Consider the following 23,778-nt stretch of genomic DNA (forward strand, 5'->3'; position numbering starts at 1 on the left):
GAGGTGCCCCCCGCCCTCTCCCTGCTGACCCTGCGCTGTGGTGTGGCCTCTTGCTTTGTCTGCAGGAGCCTGGTCGTGGCGTCGTTGTCGTCCTCGGGCTCCGCACCTGGAGACTGTTTTTGTTGTGGTGCCCGTGTTATGACTACGGGCTCGTCGGGAGTTGGGGAAGAGAGTGGTTGCGAAGCGCTCCCCTGTTGCCTTCAGTAGGAAAAATAAACTCGGGGGTTATACGCGCACAGAGGCGAGCACGGAATTCACCGCGTTAGCATCGTCGCAACGCAGAAAAGATTAAGATACAAGAAGTAGCTACACTAGCTTCGAGTCTTAAGATGACGGGTATCTTAATTTCTTAATTTCTACATAAAGTAGACTTTTCCCGTTTCTGATGCGGTGAGTGTTCCAGCCTATGCAGAATTCCAGCCTACAGGGATTTGTTTTTCTTCATTGATATGGCTGGGTTTGGAATTCGAGGGGCTTTTGTTCTTGTTCTGCCTTCCATTTTCAATATATTTCTGTTTATTTATTGATTGTGTGCTGGAGGAAGAAAATGAATGCGCTTAGGCAGTTGTCATGGTTTCTAAAAGTACGTTAAGAGATGGGTTCTATATGTTAAGCCATCTTATCTGCAGTGTTTGTTTGGGGACCGTTTTAGGAACATAGTCAATTAGTCATTAAACCAAACCCCAAACAGTAAGGCAGCCTTTTAGCTCTTCAAGTGGAGTGCCTTAGATTTTATTGCGAAGTATGCTCATAGAAAAAGTGCGGATACTAATGTAGCATTACAGTCTTCTGTTTCCTTTTTCAGTCTCTCAGGAATTTCTCTTTGGTCGCAGTCTTGCTTTTGTCTTCAAAGTTTGTGTGGTATTTTATTTTTTCTTTTCCTTTAAGAGTCTTTAGCTTTCTTAACTAACCATGCTAGCTTACATGTGACTTTGTGTGTGTGTTCTGTTTTCTGTTGAAGACTCTCCTTCAGAAAAAGTTAGCAAAGGGAGCAAGTCAGTCTGCAGGATACTGTGTTTATATTTGCCATGGTCGTTCTTAGATATCACCAAAATTTGTTATGTGTTTCTGTTGTTGCATGTAAAGGCGAAGAATATGTCAAGTGAAGGGACACTTGCAAAGATGACGTAGGCTATAAATGGGTTTTATACAACTTCACGTTTATGTACTTTCTTAGAAGCCTTGTGATAAGGTCTGTGCAATTTCAGCTCATGGAAGTTACCTGCATGTTTTATAGTCTTGTTCGGCAGTGTTCTTTTCTCTGAGCCAGAGACTATACAGCGCACTTGGAAAAGTTACAGTAATGAAATTGGATTCCAAACTTGACTTACTGTGTGTTTGTGTGGCGTAATTATACTTCTGCCTTTCACCAGTTACTAGGCAATTACTAGCAGTGAAACAATAGCTGCTTTTAGTGGATGTTCGTATGCATGTCTTATGTTCTTATTTATGTTTTGGGTTTTTTTTTCAAATCCAGATTAATCAGCACTTCAAATGGAGGGTTCTTGTATTTTTCAAAGCATCAGAGTTTTAAAACATTAATTTTAGCACTATTCATTGGTGGTTACTGAACAAGACTTTTTCCTTATGTGTGTACACACAGCATAAATCTAAAGTTGGTGAACTTCATCAATATAGAGATACTTCTTTCCCTTTACCCGTGGTACAATTTGAACATAGAGGAAAGCTGTCACTGAATCAGAGGACAGTACAAAATCATTTTAGAATAAAGTTATGTAGGACTACATTACTGCATGCAGTTGTAGATGTGCTGCAGTCAGGATGTAGCAGCAACAGTGAAGTTCCATTAGAAACGAATATGTAGAAGAGGAAAGACAGCTTTTGAGGGAGAATACTGATGTAGTATCAGTACCAAGAAAAATGGAGTATCTTTAGGCTCAAAATGAAAACGTAGTATTTTTGAAGAGCTTACTGAAACATACTTGTACAGCTTACACATACTAAATACTAGCAAAGTACAAGGAGATTGGATTAAATGATCTCTAAGGTCCCTTCCAGCCTAGGCCTTTCTATGATTCTGTGAAAGTCAATTGAAAGTGATAGATACTACAACCTGTGTTTCTGTTTTCTGAGTGTTACAACCAGAGTTTTAATGATGGCGTAGACCTTCTTTTTGGAAACAGTAGCAAGTCCAAGTTTACTTGCTATATTGAGTATCTGTGGTGGAGTTTGCATTTTCAGGACACTCCCTGACTGCAGAGAAGTGCTCCTATCCTGAGAAGTAAATTAAGTCCCATTGGAGTTGCTGTATTCCAGTTAGAGTTAATTATATAGTGCCCTAAATTACCCTGGCTTTCTGTAGATTTCTGAGAAGATAGGTCAGAATGTAAAATTGTAACCAGAAAAGCTACCAGAGAGGTAGAAAATGAAGGTTTGCATAAAACCCCCACACTTTAGTTGCTGTTAATTCACTTTGTTTTATACTAACCTCCATTTCATTCATTCTTTTTAACCAATTTGCATGTATATTTTTGTTCTCTGACCACATCTATTTGCTTGGACTCTTCTCTTACTTCTATTTTTGCCATTTGACTGTTTACATTATAGGAAACAAAATAGCAGTAAGTACATTCTGTTTCTTTTAGGACAAAAGTTATACAAATTAAAAATGCCTGTCTCTTCCTTGGTATTTTGCCAGTGTTGTGGCCTGTGTGGAGGTCTGTCTTCTTCATTAAATCAATTTAGTCTCTGCTTTAGATGCAACAATACTGTGGAAAACATCTTCTAAAAGGCTGTTTAATGAAAATGGATTTGTGTGACCTGATGTCAAATGTAACAAAAAACAATACCTCACTTGATTATTTATGTTGACTTCCTATCCACAGAAGTAATTTACCTCATTCTTCCATGATGTTGGAAGAAGCTTTTTTTTTCTGGCAGCCGTGATGCAGAAGACCCATATTTAATTCAAAATGTTACTTTCCTTAAAACCTTGTAAGAGATAGTGAGGAAGGGGAAAAAAAAAAAGACAAGACACATGAGAGAAACAGCATTTAAAGGTGAAGTTGTATAGATAATCATGATGTGTAGCCATCTTATGAAGTGGATTTAAACAGTGCAAGATGATGCTGGTGAACCAGTTCCAGCATCTTTCCCCTTTCAATTGATGGACTATAATCAGTTTCAGCCCAGTTTCTGTGCAAGGTATATTATTCTTTCTTGGAGTTGCAATGCTTGCCTCAAAATGTTTTCAAATTGATTCTGTTAAGTGTGTTGTTTTAAAAATTGGCTGAACTTTGTTTATATTTACAGTTACAGTAGAAGAACCTCGTGGTGTGCTTATCAATAATTACAGTGTTGAAATAATAATTATTATGGATTAACAGCAATATTAGGGGTGCTAGCATGTGAACACTAAAGAAAGTCTAAGATTAGCAAACACAGAATGTGTTTGAGTAGTCTAGCATTAGTTATAGATTTTCTTACACTAGTTTTTTTGACATAGACATTTTTGTAGTATAAGTACTTATTTACTTGTGAGAAGGTACTTTGGTAATGTTGAAGCTTGTGGAGCTAGATTCATTAATGCAGCAGTATTTCAGTTACCCTCATCCTTACATGTTTCTTGCATGTAATTAGCGAGTTAATGGTACATGTATGTCTAGTCCAAGTGGGTTACAGTCTGAAAAAGTGGGGTTTTATGTCCTAAAGGATAGGGTTTGCATTTGTTTGAACTGTGTAGGGGCAGAAAACAACTGAAGCTCACAATATGTTTGCAAAACTAATATAAAATACTTAGTGCTTGGTACTTTTATCTCATGTATGTAATTCATCAAGATCAGAAATTACAAGTTTCTTTTAAAAAGACTAAAGAATGTTGGAATCATGACGTTTATGCTTCTATCTGAATCAAGCTGTCAGCTGACTTTCCGATGCTTCTTAATTGCTCCTTTATGAACAGATTATTCCATAGCTTTGGTATGGCTAACTAACATTTTCTTTAACTGCAAGAGACTGACCGGTAGAGTTTTGTTTTCCCTTGGCCAGTGTCCTGAGTCAGTGTGGCATGTGTGTGCAGTGGTGTTTGTTTTCTAACCGAAATAAATGGAAGCCTAGACTAAACTGTTTATTTTAGCATAGTGCATTCCTTTTCCTGTCAACAAAAAGACAATGTTACTGTGTGACAGGAAAGGAGTATTTTTTTTTTTCTACTATTTTTGAAAGTTGAGGTCATTGTGACTGTGGTTTGCCTAGCTTCTACAAATGTGATGTTATGAACATTTAAAGATAGTAGCTGGATATCTGATACTTCTGGTTAGTATGATGAGAAAATTATAATCAGAATATTTAGTGACAAAATACTGCAGCTTTTTTAAAACAACAAAAGAGGGTTTTTTTGTATTGCCACAAACATGTGACCTGTTTTGTTTCTAATAGCTGTAATAACAGGAAAATGGTGAAAATAACTTACTCTTCTTACAGATCTAGCGCAATATTAACAGTGTTAGTTTTCATTAGTAATCTGCTTCTGTCACTCTAGGAAAGCATTAAAGAAATTTGAAATCTTTCTTGTGTTTTTCTGATTTACCTTCCTCTCAACGCTGCTGAGAATACATCTGTGTAGCTCCTAACAATGCTTTTGTTTTGGCAAACATTACCTAATAATGTCTGGTTAGTATCATGTTTGCAGCTTTCCTGGTTCAGAACTCTTTATCTATTTTTATCCTTAAGAGAAGTGAACCACATAGTTCTTGTAGTCAGATCTGAGGTATCTATGCCTTCTTTTCCACTATCCCAAAATAAAATGTTTCAATTTTCGACATGAGAATTAAGTACTTTTTGGGTATGGTGTATAGCTGGAGGCAGATGTATAACGAGGAGGGGAAAAATCCTAATCTCTCATGTTTCACATCCATGTAGTCTCACTAGTAATTTATCTTTTCTGGGCTTTATTTAATTATTTAGCGCATGCTAATTGCCATAGCACATCTGTGTAACGCTTTCTGGTTTTATTCCCTCATGTCTTTAAAGCTGGAGTGCCTAATGCAGTTAGTAAGAGCTGGAGCTTCTGTAAATTCCTGTACAACACGTTTTGCTCAAACACCAGCCCACATTGCTGCTTTTGGAGGACATCCACAGTGCCTGAATTGGTTGATTCAAGTGGGAGCCAACATAAACAAACAGGTATGGGTTCACGTGTATTTTGTGTCTGCATTAATAGTTCTGAAAGGAGTGTCTTGGTCCCTTTTTACTACATGTATGATCCTTACATTCACATAGAGATACATTATTTTTTTGACATCAGCTAGGACAAACGACTTAATTTTCAGTTATAGACCTTTCAGAGACAGGACTAATAAGTGAGGTAGAGATAGGACTAATAAATGTCCTTTAAGCCACTAAAAGTTTGGAGAACATTTATTAGAGGAATTGGCATTTTGCTCCTTCTTGGACCAAATGGTGTGCTGCTCTGGTGTTGACAGCATTACCAAGTGCTTTAATAGTGTAATGCCTCTTTAGGGGAAGGAAAAAAACTAGCAAGGAATATCTTACTAAGTATGCTAAGAATTAAAAAATTCATTGTTATCTACAGAAGCATGAGACCTTTGTGGTACTTGATGATTTAGTCATGTGCCTAACTAGTAAGGTCTGCCGTAGTTTAAGGTGCATCTATTTTCATGATATTTTCCTTTTTAGATTATTTCCAGAACTTCTCTAGTAACTTCCTGCAAATAGATCAAAAACACATACTTTACTAACAAAAAATTAGTAGGCTATTTGTTTATTGAAAAATAATTTTCTGTTACTGTATGGATTGTGATTTTTTTGGTAGCAAAGAGTGCATTAATAATAGCAAATTTCCTGTAAAGGACTGTCATACTCTGGTACAGTAACAGAATCAAGTGCTTAAAACTATCATGTTTCTGCAGAAAACATTTGCAGGTCTGAATGCTGGGCATATGTAGAGTGTGCCTGTATAACAGTACTCAAAATTATTAGTGAGAGTAACTCATTACAGCATATGCAATTACTAAAAGCTGTAGAATAGCACAGCACCTGTAAGATGTCTGGTCTATTAAATCTTGCATCCTACTTTTCTTAAAATATTTAATAGCCAGACTGTGTTTTATATGCAGTAGAGTTAACCTAAGTCTGCTGAAGAACTTGAGCATTTGCATTTCTAGAGTTTGGTTCTTTTTTTTTTCTTTAAGCTATGCAAAATTAAGAAATGGGGAAGTTTGTGTTGAGTTTTCAGAAAAGAAGGCTGGTGCATTGAGAACAGCTGTGAGACACCAGGAGAATTGTAGAAACAATGAAGGTGACTGGATACAGAGGCTATAGATCGCATCTTCTCCTTGATACCTGACAAAAGTAACTTATGCATAAGTTATTGCCACATAGTGGTAGAATCTTCAGAAGAGAAAATACAAGAACTATAAATACATCTGGAGACAAGGTAAGAATGTAAAGAAACAGTGATTAGAGAGGAAACATGGCATGCACAAAATAAAGGTGTACAGATATCTGCTAAATGAGAAGAGAAGAATGAATGAAAATGAATGAATGAGAAGAATGAAAGTTTCCAGCTATGAGGATAAAGAGAAGAACTGACCAGTGAGGTTGAAATGGAGTTGAAGAACAAGCTTGCTGTCCTGGAACATGATGGGGGGGGAGGTAAAAATCACGTCTAGTGAGTGAAGTTATAGCAAAGAAGAAAGTAGCAGCTAGTCTCCAAAAGAAGAGGAGAAGAGTGCAGAGAGATCTCTCCATGGGCTGAGGGCAACATGCAGATGACTATGAAGGAAAGCAGGAGGCAGTGTAATACGCGGTTAAAAGTAGGCAGGAAACTCATTCTAGCTTAAAGAAGTCACCAAGACTAGCCAGTGACTAAGGAGTCTTTATAAACTGATGGCCTGTCACCAGAGCAAATCCAAGTAATAGATCTGTGGTACTCTAGAGGAGAAAGAGGACTGTGGTTTTCAAGTTTTCAGACATAGTGGTGATAGTGTCCTATAGCTTTCTAAGGGCAGATCTAGGTATTGACAGGCAAAGGACACTTAATATAGGTGGTGCTGAGAGCTGACATTGTGGAAGCCTTGTATGTTGTTAATGGTAGGCTCAAGGCATGCTTGAATGCAAAAACGTTTTTTTTCCTCAGCAAAATATTAATTAAACATACAAGAAGAGGTGTTCTAGATTTGGTTGGATTCTAAAATAAGAAGGTAGCTCTGGATAATTAAAATAGTAGTAGAAACAAAAAGGTCTCAAGTTCTTTGTTAAGATGTAACTGGTGAGTTGCACTGGTTTCACATGCACAAGCACTGAAAGATAGGCAGTGTACCTTGCTGATACTTAGAGCAGCAAACTCATCCCATGGATATTTGGAATGTTTCATACATGGTTACGTAAAGCATAGTGCATGCTTTGCTCTCCCCAGTTTCTTCCAGCTGTTTCCTGAAGTGCAGTCAAATTCTACTAGTCTTGTTTGATTTGATCTCCTTAATAAATTACCTTGGTTCCTTATTTAATTTCCAAGCACTTTCAAGTGATCATCTAGGGCTTCCACCCACACTTTTGAGCTTTTGGAGCACTATTTCCTGATGTGTATTTTGTTTATTCCTTCCAGCTCGCTGACTGATGCTGTACTTCAAACAGACATAGTCACTGGCTAATACTTGTGTGAGGACAAGTGTTCCATGGACACTGGATACAAAACACATGCTGAGAAAGATCTGGGAATACTTGATATTTAAACTAGTAAAACTTTCCTTCCAAACTGACTCCTGGTCATTGGCTACAGACTAACCCATCACCTCTGGAAAAGGAAAAGGATAGCTTCTGAAAAGGAATCCACTCGAGTCTCTCAGTCTTAACGTAAAACTCCGGTATTCAGTAGAATTTGCATGCACGCTTTCTCATATCTGCCCTGAGGTATTGTATCGTAGCCCATGCTGTCTGTTCTGAAGTTTAGGAAACCTTGAAAATGCATCCCTTTGTGCTGGTGACAATTTCCCAGGACATTGCTCAGGCAGCAGCAATGAAGGACACATGCTGAAAACTGCTTGTCCCAACTGTACCTTGCTCCCCAAATAAGTTCTGTGAGTATGTCCTGTGATTTCTGGCCCTCCTACATAACTATATGTGGTGGCTAGAACCATCTATCTCTCTTTATGATCAGTAGGCCTCCAGGGTCACCATAAAAATTCACAGGATAAAGCTGAAGTGCCAAGCAATGATCTACCATTTCCTACCAAGCAGTGGACTTGGGAGAAAGTCCTACCTTTTTTTTTTTTTAAGTGGGCAGTGGCTGCTAATCGTTATTAATAGTGTGACTCAGGAACTGCATTTGGCTAGCTGCCTGCTCTAGTTCGCTGTAACAGTACAAAGCAATTATACTACTCCTTTCCCTGATTTTTTTTTTTTATGTTTTATCCTTGTCACGATGCAGATTGCGTCTGTGCTGTTGTACATATTAATGTCAGATAATCATGAGTACTTTTTGATTAAAAGGCTTGTTAATTCGTTTAAATATATTTCCTTCTAGCTTCAGCCTAGTAAATATTTCTTTTGTATGTTGCCTGTGTTGATTGGCTGAAAAACAATTTTATGTCACCTGTCTTAAAGAGAAGGCATAAGAAATACTTCAAGCTTACAGGTGATGTTAACTGTTCAGCCAGCCAGTTGCCATCATGTGGCAGTGATGGCAGATGGATTTAAGAGGGTTAGACTATCCATGCCAGCAAGAACTATAAACACACTGATATCCTTGGTGCGGAGGAAGAAAAACACTCATTCCTTTGGTATGTTAGTTTTGTATTTTAAATAACAATGTGGACTAAATTAGAAACAAATATTCCATTGTTTCTCATCTGTGCTCAAAATTCACAAGGAGAAACAGTCATGAGTTCAAAGCATTTTTAGCAAAGAATAAGTAAAAAAATACTTGATATTTTCTAGCTTCTATTTCATGGCTTTGGGAAGGGAAGGGTGCTGGGTCTAAGCAATCTGAACAGCTTTTGGAAATGTGATCGGCTTATAGAACTTGACATTCAGTCACCTGAGATAAGGAATGGAGTTAAGTTGTATTTCTTTTCGGGTAAAATAGTATTTCTATGTCCTAGATACCTCTGCTGGGAGTAGTTTATAAGTGCTTTCATGGTGTTGTGGTTTAACCCAAGGACCACAGAGCTGCTTGCTCATTACCCCAACTTGCAATGAGTTGAGGGAGAGAATTAGAAGAGAAAAGTGAAAAACCTCCTGGATTGAGATAAAGGTGGTTTAATAGGTAAAGAAGGAAACTAAGTAAAACAAAACCAAGAATCTCAAGTGATAACTTTTTTTTTTCTTAAAAATCCACACCACAACTAAAAAATCCTGCAGTTACTCACCACTAGCTGATGCCCTGTCAGTCCCTAAGCAGGGACAGCCCTGGCAAACTCCTCCGCTTCCCCACCACAGCTTTTATTGTTGAGAGTGTTGTCACACTCATAGAGGGATGTCCCTCTAGTCAGTTGGGTCAGTGGTCTCAGCTGTGTCACCACCCAACTTCTTGTGCATCCCCAGCTTACTCATATTAATGAATTATCAATGTGACTTTGGTCGCAAATCCAACACATACTAGTAGTAGTACTGGGAAGAAAATTAAATCTATCCCAGCCAAAACCAGTACACATAGTTGAAGGCTTTTTGTGTAAATGTGCATAGGGGCTTTCTTGTTTAAAAAGAAATATTTGCAGGTAAGTAATTAGTGTTTGTTGGTTTGCTTTTTTGAATGAAAGAGGTGTAGAGGTACCCGTGAGTGAAATTAACTGAATCCTATCCAAGGACTTGGAGTTGTAGAAGAAAATAAGTTTGCTTTTAAGCTCAGCTGGAAGATCCTAAAGCCAACAGAAATGTGGATCCAAAAAAAGAAAGCAAGAAAATACAGTAAAAAATGGCTTTAGACTGAACTGAAAAAAAAACCCCGCATCTAAAAGAGGTCTGAGAATAAGCAGAGTTTGAGAAAAATATTTGATCAGTAGAGGAAATGTCTTTTGAGGTTAAACGACGTAGTGAGGGAATGCAAACTTATTAATCAAGCTGAGAGATTTACTGAGAAAATTTAAGCCAAAAAAGCAAAAGACTCTTCAACCACATAAAAAGGGAATAAGGAAGGAATCTAAATACTTAAGCAGTAAAGTGAACTGTAAATACTAACGCTGAACACAAGAGGCAAATCACTTCTTTTCTACTTTTTTACCTCTTTAACAAAAGGTGGGGGGAAGCAAAGAATCACATAACGAGGAATCTAAGAGCTTCCATGATTGGGGAAAATGTATTACTCCATGAAAATCTTCCCGGATAAAATAGTGCCAAATGAATTTCCCTGTATTATAGTTAACAAAATGGTGTCATCTGTTAAACATCTCTATCTTCCTGTAATTTCAAAAGCTATAAATAGGAGAAATTACGTGAACTTCACTGGAAAGCAGTCTTCTATTCATGATTTTGGAAGAAGGGCTATCTGGTACTTTTCTAATCACTAAGGAATTTTTTGCACTTTTATCTCAACTTTGTCATCCTCAACAATTTTCCTTAGTTTATAAGAAGGTAAACTTTGTCTGGTGCAATTATAATTCCCTGCTGGGTGCTAGGTGGTTCACTGTTTGGCTGAGTATATGTCTTAAGCACTGGTAGACTGATTTACCCTCAGTGAATTTATCACTTGTTTTAAAAGTATTTTACCATGAAATAAAATTGGCAAGTAGAAAATTGAGTGTACAACTCATAATCTAAAATTCATCTTCGGGATATTTTTATGTCTTCTAGTTTAAGCAATTTAATTTTTCAGAAGCTTGGCAGACAATGTAAAACACTTGTTACCTATCTGTCAAGATGATAGTATGATCATATTTTGAATATCTTCGCATTTCAAAGAGAGCTAAAACATAACCAGAAGTGTAGAGTTAAGTGTGAACACTTGTGTATGAAGTCTATCGAGTCAGTAAAGATGCTGTGTTACTTCAGAGAAAAAAAAAGTGTTGATACTTCAATAAAAGGAATGGGGAAGCAAAAATGAGGCACATACGCTTAGAACATGTTTAATACCAGTGGAGGAGAAAAGTGAAGTCTGTCAGAAGCTTGGAAAGGAGATGGGGAAGAAAGGAGAAAAACCCAAAACATTGCTCTGCATTGCAAGTGTTGAGGACTGTGATAATTAAATCATGTAACAAACCAATAACTGAAGACTTACTTGCTACTTCAGGGCCATATTTCTTTACAGGTTCTTCTCCGTGGTTCTTAATACCAATGGATAATTGCAAATACTGAATTTCATCTGCAGCCTGTAGACCGTGATGCATAGAATTTACCTGCTGCTTGCCAGCTGCATTTGGTGTCAGTGAAGATAGTTTGTAGAGATGAGTTGCCTGAAAAGCAGTACGCTACTCCTAGTGTATTTGCACATAATGTGAAAAGATTAAATGATTGCCTGTGCTGGTTAGCGGTAACAGAATGTAAGTGGATAAATAGTTGGAAAACAGGACGTAAATCGATGCGTGTGTCTCGGAAGAGATCTGGCCTGTCTTATGACCGCTGGGCCTTTGTGCATGTGTTACAGCAGAGCGACACACACGTGCTCCTCACTCGAGGAGTGTTTGTGGCACAGCACGGTACTGGTGAAGTGTGTTGGCAAGATCCAAATGAGATACAGCCCCACTTGGCCATGCTCCTTCTGAATTAAAGATGACTTGCTCAGTCCAACACACTGGGAAGCAGAAGTACTAGAAAATAAAGATACTAGAGTAACTTGTTACGTTGTGGGGTTTTTTTAACAAGTTCTGCCAAATATGACTGATGATTGTCTGGTTATTGAATAAGGTTTGTCTCGTGAGTTAAATGCCCTTAGCATTATTTCTTGCCAAGTATCTAATGTACATGACGGTCTACTGCAAACTTTAAAATAATAAAGTACCTGATGCATTTGCTAGCTAATAAATGCTGCTTTTATATATCTGCTTTCTTAAGTAATGTAGAAATTTTCATTTTTTGAAAGATTATGCTTGACAAAATGTAGTTTGTCTTTACAGGATTATGTTGGTGAAACTCCTATTCATAAAGCAGCACGGTCTGGTAGTATGGATTCCATAAGTGCCCTTGTGGCTCATGGTGCGCAAATAGAGTAAGTGAGGTATTTTTTCTTGTTGTTGGTTGTTGTGTGTTTAGCTAACTAACTTAGACCAGTAAGCATAGATACTAATGTCAGAAAGAAAACTTGAAAACAGCAGACACCTGATTAAAAAGACAGCTAGACATGTTCCCCTCTAATGAAGCCCAATATGTTTCACATGTCTAGTAAAGTTGATTTTATTTGGTACCAGTGTGCTACATTAGTATTGCTTTTATATCTGATATGTTAAAATACTTATTATGCTTCTATCAGGTGACCCCGTATTGTACACTTTCTTTAGCAAGTAGTCATTTTTTTACAACCAATTGCACCTTGCACTGGTGATTAAATATAAAAAAAAGTGCAAAAGCAACGTGATGTGCAAAATAACATCTCACACACTCTTCAAACTTAGTTTAATATTGTTTGTTAGTATATTGTGTATTTGCCCTGTTAACTTTTTTCTTTAAAGGTTTATGTACTGCAAAAACATTCAGAAAATCTCACAAACTTTTGCAACTTACAGCATGGACAAAATGGATGCAGTTTTCACCTAGAAATGTTGAGTATAAGCTCTATGGCTTATAATAATGTAAATACTTTAGCAATTTGTTTTAATTAGAACTAGCCTTGTTATCTTAAATGGTAACTAGTTACTGTATTTTAACCTGCAATATGAAACTTTTAAGTTGTAAATGAAATAAGAATCATGTGGTTAACTTCTTGTTTTACCCTTTGGTTTCCATCTTACTGTTTTTATAATGCTGCCCTGACAAACCTATAAAATTTAACTCTTTTCAGCAGTATCATAGAGTATTCAGAAAATACAGTACCTTATAGTGATGAACAAATTGCTTTATATGAAGAGATTGCTTCATAGAAAAATGACATTAAAATTACAAGTTCATGCAATCAGTCTTAAATTTATAAATTCCTGTTTTGCACTCACTTTCAGATATCTTAAGATAAACTTGGATTCAAATTTACTGTGGAATTGAGCAAACCTTAATTATCATCATCAATTAGTATATAATCTTGTGATTTTTACAAAGTATCCAAAAGAGAAGATGTGGAACTGCATAAACAATGTGAAATGAGTGAGTTTAAGTCTGATGAAAAGAAGAGGATGTGTTACACCCATAGGACTTTCAAATCAAGTAGCTCAGTAACTGAGATTGGAGATGTGGCTGCAACTTTAACTTTTAGAACTGAAATTTTGATTTTTAAGCATTGTATTTGCAAGCCACAGGCAAAACATTTCTTTGACCAGAGCTATTTGCAACAGAAGTCGCGTAGGTTTATAGCAGTTTTAGTGAACAGGAAATAATTTGAATTCTCAGTTTTCTAACTTTGAATTCCATCTGTGTTTCAGTAGGATAGACTTGCCACCAGTTCTGTAGGTAATTAAATATCAGATCCTGTCCAGGATATGGTGAAATTAGGGATGCAAAGGCATTAGGCTGGTGGAGCAACCCATGCTTAGTCATGTAGAATATCAGGACTTGGCCCCATCACCTGAGAGAGCTAGCTGTTGACTGATTGGGGTGAGGATTTTTTTCCACAGAATGTAGTTTCCAGGCTTAGGATTTGGAATTAGGCCAAATCCATGGTTATACATTTGAGATGGATTAATTTTGAGTTATCTGAGTTTAAAAACTAGCCTTGTATCTCTAATGGTTATGTTTATTTCGTGATTTTTGTACCATCTTCAAAATGTAGATGCTATGAAAGTTTTGTGTCCTTCACTTTATGGCTTCAATTAGAAGAAAAGAAGAGGGATTTTATCCATATATTTGAGTTTTAATTTGTATATATTAATTGAAATTATAATTGACCATATAGGACCAAGGCAAGAATTTTATTAAATACAGATCTAAGCACTATCTAAAACTAAAGTGCTGATCTTTACTGATGGTGGATATGGCCTTTTTAAATAGGTATTAGATCTTCTAATCCATTCTTTTATTTCTTCATACAGTTGCAGTATTAAAATCTAGTTCTGTGAAGATGCAGAGAACACCCTTTGTGACTGCAAATAGTCAAATTTACTGCTTATCTCTGACGTTTGTAGTATACATCAAGTACTGCACCATCCCTAGTTTTTCAGAGAGAGTAGAATAGGAATGTTAAGGTTTCATTATTGTGCAAACATTAGTAATCAGTAGTGTGATATTGCAAGAAATGTATTTTTTATTAATGAATGATGATTGAAATACTGCTGTTAAAATGAAGTACCTTGGACTAGCATAGTCTTTTACCTCAGTGTTTACTGTGTTTCTACTTTACTCACTCTTTTGGTCATATTGGAAGCCAAAGAGTATGGATGATAGCGCAGTAAGGATGAGAGGAAGGATTTTAAACTAAATTACCTCACTTGAATTGTTCCAGTTTATTTTATTTCAGGCTTGTTAGTGTATTGCTTTTACAAAGAAATTTGGTATGTTGCAGTCTCGAAATTTCATTAAGTTATTGCATTGTTTTTCCTAATTGATGAGAGAGAATTTGGGTCTCTATTCCTGTGTAAATTTTTAATAATATTAAAAAATAATAATTGTACCCTAGTGAAAATATTTTGATTTTTTTTGTGGTATTTACCTTCTCATTTTAGCTGAAGCATATTCTGTGCACAGTATGTCCTACAGCCATAAAAATGGTTGCTCCACTAACTATGGTATTCATGGACCCTTGAAGAGGGGGAAGCAGGTGGTCACAATGTCCTCATATGAGTGAAAAGGTTTGCTGTGTAACTGACTTTTTAATGTGGATAGTACCTTTTAAAGTATCCATAATAAAAATAACTGCTGGATTTTCACTAAGAAGCATAATTATGTGCTTTATGTATGGTTAATTGTGTATTATTTATCTTGGTGACAAACAAGTGTCCACAGCTCTTTATCGAGGAAAAGCCTTCTTGGTGCCATGTTTTGTTTTACTCTTTTACACTGTTTTTTGAAATGCTGGATATTAACGTAGTTACATAGATTGCATCATAGCATAGATATAAAATTCAGCTATAAACACAGGATGATACTGAATTAAAAAAAATAAGCAGATACAGCTGTTAATTACACTGATTTGAACTCACTTCTGCTTCCTGGCTGTTCTCACGTGGTTCACTTGTGCCTTGTGTCCAGTTAGTAGTTCTGCGGCTGTCATTTGAACAGTTGTGTGTGGCTCGGAATAGGACTGGGAAAGAAGTTTCAAACCCTTGTCTTATCTGGGGATTAAGAGAGGTGTAACTTGTGGGCTGGGATGTATCTTGATGCCCATCCATCCCATTGAAGAACAGCACTTGCTTGCTTCAGCGTTGTTGTTCAGGATGCATAGGAAAGCTTTTTACTTCCCTGATGGAAGTCTTGAATTTTTTTTGAAAAATTGCTTTGTGTACAGTTGATGGGGTGCTGCAGGACTCCAAAGAGACGCTTGCCTTTCTGGTTTCTTTTACTCTGGTCTCCAGGTTTGGGGACAGTGAGTGACATGCTGAGATAAATATACCAGTACATCTGCTTCTACCAGATGACAGATTTATATCGTGATGTTGATCTAGTTTAGGCAGACACTTCAGCTGCTTTCTCCTTAAAGCTGTTTTGCATTCATTTGAATGTGTAATTTTGCCCCTTCACTTCTACTTCTATAATGCCGGAAACGTCCAATCTCTGGTATTTAGTTTTTCAGCAAAAACTTTATTCTCATTCTTTGACAGTGCCTCAATTTTAGTTCTTTGCAAATTCATATGTCGTGAACTGCATTGTGTTTAAAAAAGAGAAAAAGCTTCATTACTTTCTTCTCCACAGCTGTTCGCCATCCTCCGTATCAGAAATCTGTCCCACGTGGATTTTTTTTTTTTCAGTGCCACTGGACTCACTTTGTGAAATTCTTGTAATACATTTCTATTTGGAGTGAAGCTGTTTCACATTTTAATAATGGCCATTCCTGTAATATTTTGGCTTTTGTTCTCATTTGTACTTTTGAGACGTCTTGACTCTGTGAAGTTCAGCCACCTTTACTGAAGAGATGGAAGAAGAGCAATATGTAGACTTATGATAATGCAGAAATCAGCCATTCCTGTGGGTTTTAAGCCCACATTTTCTTTTCAGTTTAGAGGGGAAACATGCATGGACTCTTCTCTTGATGGGTCTAAGTGATCAGGGATCTCCATTAATTTCTGGATTTCATCCTGTTTTCTTAAAATCTTAGCAGATGCTTGCAGATGTGTAACATTTTTTTGGTTTTCGTATTTGGCTAACTTAGCTACCAAATTTTTAATATTGAGCTGCAGTCTATTTCGTACTTATGAAACGCTATTATTGTGTCATCTTTCTACTTCAGAAGCTGTACTGCTACATTGATTCAGTGTAGATGAATCAACGTCCTACTTTCTTACAGTCATTAACCTCATCTTGAGAATAATGCTTTGGGTTTTTACTGGTTATTTGTTTAGGAATAGAATTCAGGTGCTTTTTCAACAGAGGGCTTCTTACTTGTTAATTATTATACTGATATTCATGTAATCTGCTCAATTCTTTTCAAACTCAGACTGCTTCATACACTACTCTGTCTGCAAACCTGATTGCTCTCTGGACAGCTGCTGAACTGCTGGATTAACTGCTGCTGTTGTATTATCACACAGTGGAGTATAGTTGAGGAAAAAATGTGTCTATTCTTTCACTGTATATGACAAACATTGTAAGGGCCGTTAGTAGTATTGTAGTGACCGTTCTGCAGTGTGAAGGCTGCAGGTCTTGGAATTCGTTCTTCCTTTCCTGCCTTAGGTAAACTCTTACTGAAAGGCAAAGTCAAAGAGGTTTATGCATTTTGGTGGCAAAACTCCATTTGTCCTGCAAAATAATAATGAAGTGTAAAGCTTGCCAAATTTTTTCATGCTTGATTGCCATAACTGTAGAAGAACTTAACATGGTTTGCAGGAGGTTGTGACCATGAAGTAAAGCAGTAATTTTTGGATTTAGTCTCAAAGACTGAAGCAGAACATACATGCCTGGATAACTGATAAATCAGAAAGTTGGGAAGGCGAGGAGGGGGGAGGACGGGGAGAGAGAGAGAAAGACACTCAGTCTTACAGTAAACCAGGATGGATAAAGGTAGTTTTCAGTTACAGCTCTTTTGAGTAATTGCAGGAAGCTGAGGCAAACTCTTATCACTGAGTTCCTGTTCAGTTTGAGAGTGGATTATTCTTAATGGGGATGGAATAACAACAGTTACTGACATCAGTTCAGAAATTTATTCTATGAATAATTCCTTCATTAAAGCCGTGATGTTTTGTGACCTTTCTAGAACACAAAGGAAGTTAATAGGATATGGGTCAGCTTGGTAGGAGAGCTTATTTATTAGTGGTGAGACTGTGATTTATAGCACTGGTTTGTCAGCGCTTCAGAAGAGCTGGGTAAAGAACATTGAAGTGTTAGCAACACTTTCAAATGAGATTAGCTCCAATTTTTGACAGGAATGTTAGGATTTTCTTGATGAGAGTGATCTGCCTTCACATATGATACTGTACTAATGTTCACTGTGTGACTTCGATTCAGGTAGATTTTTTTTTTTTTTTCTCATAAGCTATGACTGGCAACAGAAATCTGGGTGCCGTTAATTCTGATGGAGAAACCGAAGTGCTAAAAAGTAGACCTTGGCCAGAGCACAAGTTAGATACAGTGGAAGAAAAAACGGTGCGGTGTATTCCCAAATACAGCAGTCTGCTTGGCTCTGGTGGTTAGTCCCAACGTTGATGGTGGTGACGGTCTGTGCAGGTGCTCTGCTTGACCTACCTATACTTTTGGACTGGGTATGTGTGTGATGAGGGAATTGTTAATTGTGACACGTTTGGTCTGACTTCCACTGTTCTCATGTGGGTTTTTGCTATTCTAGTTTGTATCTTTTCACTGAAGTTGATCATAGTTCAACTAGTACCTCTGAGCCTGGACAAAAAAACATCAAGCAGTTGTGGCGTGGCCCGAAACACGTTCAGGTTGGTCAGAAAAGTTTTCTGATGTGTGTCTCATTGCGTGGAGGCTTGACAAGCCCTGGAAGAGGTTTGGCAGCTATAACTTAGGGAAAATGTTGCTCTCCTGTTTCAGCTTCTCTTTCCTTTGTATTTTACTTGGTGTTGTTTATATGTGGTAGATAATTTTCAGCTTAGATTTTTTCTCAATTTAAAAAAAAAAAAGGTTTTTGTGAAGCTCATTTAAAAGTGTTTTTATGCACTTCAACAGTTTCTTAATCTTAAAGATCTTCTGTCTCCTTGAGTAAGAGCATCAAGTTTTGTCAGAAAAGGAAAATTCTGTGTAGTTTGATAATCTTCTCTATGCCTATTACAGGAAAATAATGAATGCATTTAATACCTTTGATCTTTCATTCTTGATTTTATTCCCCTTTTGGCACAAAAAATACAAAAAAATTCATTTACCTGTTTTCTCTAGTTTTATTCCCAAGATCTTAACTGTCCATGCTTTTTGTTCTAAACCTCTTGAACTTTCTTCCATGTTTGGCACATCTGAGAGAAGCTTGCTTTCTTAACTTCTCTAATTCTAGGCTATCGTTGGTTTTTGGTTAGTATGTTAAGGAGAGGCATCTTGGCGGAATCTGTGTTGCAAGACTGTTTATCTTTTCAAGTCAGAGTTTGCACTGAACCTTTCATTAATAGTCTTCCACAGCACTTTCCTCATTGTAAACAACTTCAATTCCCAATTTGCTTCTAGAAGAAAGGTAATGGCAGCAAATTATAGTTATCATTTTCATAAAGTTGGCTGGCAAAGTAACTCATATTGTCTTTGGACTTAAAGTGGCTGCAGCAATAAAGATTTTTCTTGGAATTTTTTGCTGGTGATCTAGGAGGCATTTATTTTCATTTTAATAGGAAAGATCTCTTCTTTTATGCTATATTGCACTGAAATTGTAAGAGTTACCGTAGTGTTTCATAGTCCTATTTAGCAATCACGTCTTACGGACTCAGATATGAATTTTAAAATATTGTTGATTGCTGCTACCAGTTGAAGTCAGGTAGGCCTATATTGTTCAGGCAGAAGTGGCAAGTGTGAATCATTCTTAGAAGAGATTGACAGTCAAAGTTCACTGTTGGAGGTCTTTCTTAGAGCATATAAATTGGAATATAGACAGAGCAATAAATCACTGCCTGATGGTGGTGCTTGCAGTAATTCTAATGTTGCCAGCAATGGTTAATGGATTCTTTCTTCTGCCAGCATTTGCTCGGTAGTGAGCTAAAGTATCTGTGAGCTGATTATAGCTGAGTAGGTTGTAGTGAACCTTGATTTTGACATGAAAAAAGAACTTCCTTCTTCCCTGTATATTCACTTCATTCTGATGTTGGAGGATGTTCTGAGAAAGTCTAATATTGTTTGTAAAGGCTAAAATAATTTCAGTTGCCACGTGTTTTGTTGTGAAATAAAAACTTGGCACCAACTAGTGCTTATGTAGATGCCCAGTATGTAATTCTAGCATGAATTTTAATAGCTGTCCCCCGCAGTGATGCACATCTGTTTAGTTAAGAATATTTTTTTCTCTTGGTATCTGAAAAAAAAAAAGTTTGAAACTATTTCACAACTTCTGTATTTGGACACCAAAGGGTTAAAACACTTAAAGTTTAGTATTTTTAAATCACTTTGCTTTAGAAATTTTAGAGTAGTATACTGATGTTTATATAGGAAACTTCTTTTTTTTTCCTCACTGTGGGCGTTGTAGTGTTCTGATCTTTTTTTTTTCTCTTTCTTCTTTTGTTTTGTTTTAATCCTTGTATCTGCTAATTTTTATATAGGAATAGTTACTAATTCTTTTGAGATACAGCCTACTAAATTTAAAGTAATTGAAGCCATGAGTTGACCGGTAATTTTAATCCATTCTATATAAATTTTGGTGAAGAACTGACAAATTGGTTTCAGGATGACAGTAATAATGCTTTAAAGGCATAAAAGGCTTAGTATCTTGTTGTTAAGGTGGTCACATGATAATGGCTTACATATTAAATAATGTGCTACAGCACTTTATGTATGTTAATGTAACTTTTAATCTTAATGTTGCCTGCGAATATGTGATCCCTTATGATATAAGTTTCCTGTTTATGCACCATTGCCCGTTTAAATCAAACAGAAGATTCTGAAACTGTAAAAACTACACATGTCAATGTTTTACAGCTACGTAATTCGAATTGACTTGATTTTTTCAAGTAATCCTAGAAAGGGGGAGCATTCCATATAGAAACTGCTGAAACTGCCACAGGTGCTTCTCCGAAAACCTTACAGTTGTGGCATTGAATGTTCAGTATCGCTTCCTTTCTGCACACAAGGCATACTGTTGAGGTATTTGTTGCGGTGATTGGTTTTAATGCTAATCTAGGAATTCAGATATAGAATCTATAGATTTGCATGCTTTGCTTACCCTAATTTACAATTATCTACATTTTTATTTGTAAACTAACAATAGATAAGTTGAGATCAGTATTTTTTAACAGATATTACATTTATATACGAAAACTGTGGTTTATTTTCTTAGATTGTCGCATGGCATTAACAAAAACACAGTAAGCTGTAGGCAATGTGATCACTATTTAAAATTAAATATTTAGGGGATTTTTTTTTTTACATCTGAATGGTTTTTTTCAAAAAGATTTACTGTTGACTTTTTAGCAAATGTTGGTTTTGTTTTTCAAGGTATGTGACATTATAAGTGGAAGATAGTGTATTTCAATTCTATTTCTATGTTAAAGACACATAGAAATGTATTTCCTTTCTTCCTCCAAAAAGTATTAAAAATTAACAAGTGAAACAACTTAGAATTAAGTTCTTCCTGACTGATTCAGCACAACTTACAATTCAATGTGAGAAGCACAAGTCTTTTTCTTCCTACAGATCCTTCTAAGAGTAAATTTTGTTGTCTTGAAGTAGAACTTTCTTACCCCCAAGGTAGTTATATTTAAACAATTCCGGTTTGTGTTACTTGTTTTGGTTTTACTTTCTATAATGTAATCATAGTGGAAGTGTCTTCCATATTTTTTGAGAGCTTGCCTCAGATTGTTGCCTTCTTTTAGTGAACTTCTCAAAACAAATTGTGGTTAGACTCAAGTAATAAAAACATCCTCTTAAACTATAGCTAAACTGAAAGTTATCTTCATGGTTCTGTACATCAATCCTGTATGGTTGGATAACATATTTACCTCTTTTGGTTTTGAACAACAATTTAATTGTGCTCACAGACAGCATTTTTTAAAGCATTTCAGAAGAAGCAAATATGAATGTATGCTTCATCCATGTCCTCTTTATAGCTGCTTTAACTTGATACCAGGACTCTCAGATGAACTGGGCCTTTAAAAAGTCCTCTTCATACCAAGATTAGTCAGTTTTGAAGACTGCCTGTGGTCATCGCTTGATGGAAGAAGAAAAATGTGTTATGAGTGTTGTTTTAAGCACTGTAGAAGATCTGTGAATGAATGTATATACAAAAGTCAGAGCTTTAACTCTTGATATCACAATGCACATTTTGAGTTTATTTATAAAACAGCTGTCACTGCAGAACAATTCAAGTGTTAAACATAATCTGTCAAGGAACTTGGAAGATCACCTACTTCTGCTCATCTATGTCCAGACTTCCATCAACTTTTCTCATGGATTATTTTTAATTTAAAGTAACTATAATATGAAAAGGTATCTTTCCAGTTATATTTGTCGTCTTTGCTTTGGAATTAGCATTTCATACTTCTGTACTTTTGAGGAAAACAATTACTATTTGTCATTCCCATCTCCTTGATTTTAGCCTACAAGAAGGCTGAGGGTAAATAAAATCATGATTCTATTTTATTTCTAGTAATAAGAATTAAATGAAAATAATAAATAAACTATAAAGCAAAAAAAAAGTACTGCCAAGTGAAAGAACCTTAACAGGACTCACTCATTTTTCAGATACTTGAATTGCTTTGGAACTGATGAAATGTGTGTGTTTTCTAAGCATAGAGTGAATTGACTTTCTGATGAGTGAATTGACTTCCTGACCACTTACCGAAACTGCATTTAGTCCTGGCTGAGGTTAAATAAGGAATTTTTCTGCTGTTTTTCAGTTCAAGCCTCCATGTATGTTCCTGTCTGAAGTAGGTGCCAAAAAGATATTTTCATAACTTTAGCTTTCAATGTCCTTTCTTAAGTTTTTCCAGCTGTTCCTGTATCTGGACTGTGACTTTCAGAGATGTCTTTAATTTTTGACAGGTTTTTTTTTGTACTGGAGAGCTAGAGTTAAGTTTTTGGAGCACAACTGTCTGTTTCGACGGTAACTAGGCCAGCCTTTAGAAAGCACTGTGCCAAGTCAATGAATACTATTTAGTAAAAGACTGACTAATCATAAAGTATGTATAACTTTTCAAGATTTAGCCTGATTTTCTTTTCTGTAATAGGATTTTATTCCATCCTTCCACACCTTCCTTGCTGGATTTTCTTAAGATCATATTGGAAAAATACCGCTCTATGTGGGTTGTTATTTGCCTAGTCTTGTTCCATCTAGGTAGACCAGCTTAGAGAAAAACACGGGAAAAAAACGTAAGTTTCACCTCAAGTTCGGCAGCTTTGTTGGTGGAAGAAAAAAACAAACAAAAAAGCCCCTAAAACCAAACACAAAATCCCAAACAAACAACCCCCCCACACACACAATATCTGCAGGAAATTTTCTTACTCCTTTTAAAATTCTGAATAATGCAGTTACAGAAATAGAGCTGTCATATTTGTCATATGATTAGCAAATTGCCCCTTAAGAGAAGGGCAGTTTGCCTGAAGATTTAATACCAAACAGTGGTTCTGAGCTTTGCAGCTTATGCTATTTCAAGGTGTTTAGGGTAAACAGATCACAACTGGTACGGAAGATCCCTTTTAATTTATAGGAAAAACAGAGGATGGACAGAAAAGGTGTTTGGGTTGGTTTTTTTTTTGAAGAGATGTGAAATTTTGAGCATTTCCTTCCATGTTATCCAAGGGTTTACTTTTCTGTTTTTTCATTGCTTTTCTTTCACAGCCCAGGTCTTGAAGTTGTTTTCAGTTATAATATCCTTTCCCTAGCCAAATCCTTTTTCTTTATATAGTCAGCTGTGAGAAATGAAGAGAAATACCTTTCAAGGGAGATCTCCAATAACTGAAGTAGTTGAAAATTTACTTGTATACAGTGATTACCTTTGAGTTCCCTGCTTGGTGATTTGTTGGGTATTTTTTTTTAACCACGCAGTCCATGTCATGTATAGTATCTTCAGTTGCTAGTCCTCCTTCTCTTTTCACTTGATAGCCAGTTTGCATATAATTACAGTTCATGACCAAGGAGTGACCGTAGGGTTTACATGTAAGAGGCTGGACTCTTCTTAGCCTTGGGTGCAGTTGAGGCAGTGAACAATTTCTATTTTCATTCTTAGAATGGAGTCAGTTTACAGTAACGGCTTTTGTAGTCTTAGCTCGTGGACTGAGGCTGAGCCAACTGCTTTGTTTTCAGACATTGCCAGCATTTGATGTAGACCATATGCAGCAGATTTAGCAATAGGTCTGTTCCCTGTTCTTTCTAACTACTGCTGGAACCAAGTAGTTCTGCTCCAAGTCCAGATTAGTGCTTTCCAAGAGTGGGCTAGTAGATGTCTGAGCTTTTTAATTCATTCAGGCACTGCAGTTTCTAAAAGGACTGTA

General features: G+C 36.4%; 1 protein-coding gene across 1 annotated transcript; it reads left to right on the plus strand.

The window, feature by feature from the left end:
• Positions 1 to 329: 329 nt before the first annotated feature.
• LOC104276163 (ankyrin repeat domain-containing protein 10-like) lies at positions 330 to 12,125 on the plus strand. The gene is made up of 4 exons (XM_009872365.1): positions 330 to 336; positions 806 to 861; positions 4,993 to 5,145; positions 12,030 to 12,125. Exons 1-4 carry the CDS (start codon positions 330 to 332, stop codon positions 12,123 to 12,125), a joined length of 312 nt encoding a protein of 103 aa, XP_009870667.1.
• Positions 12,126 to 23,778: the final 11,653 nt, after the last annotated feature.

This window comes from Apaloderma vittatum, unplaced genomic scaffold (assembly GCF_000703405.1).
Source record: "Apaloderma vittatum isolate BGI_N311 unplaced genomic scaffold, ASM70340v1 Scaffold42926, whole genome shotgun sequence".
NCBI classification, from domain to species: Eukaryota; Metazoa; Chordata; class Aves; order Trogoniformes; family Trogonidae; genus Apaloderma; species Apaloderma vittatum.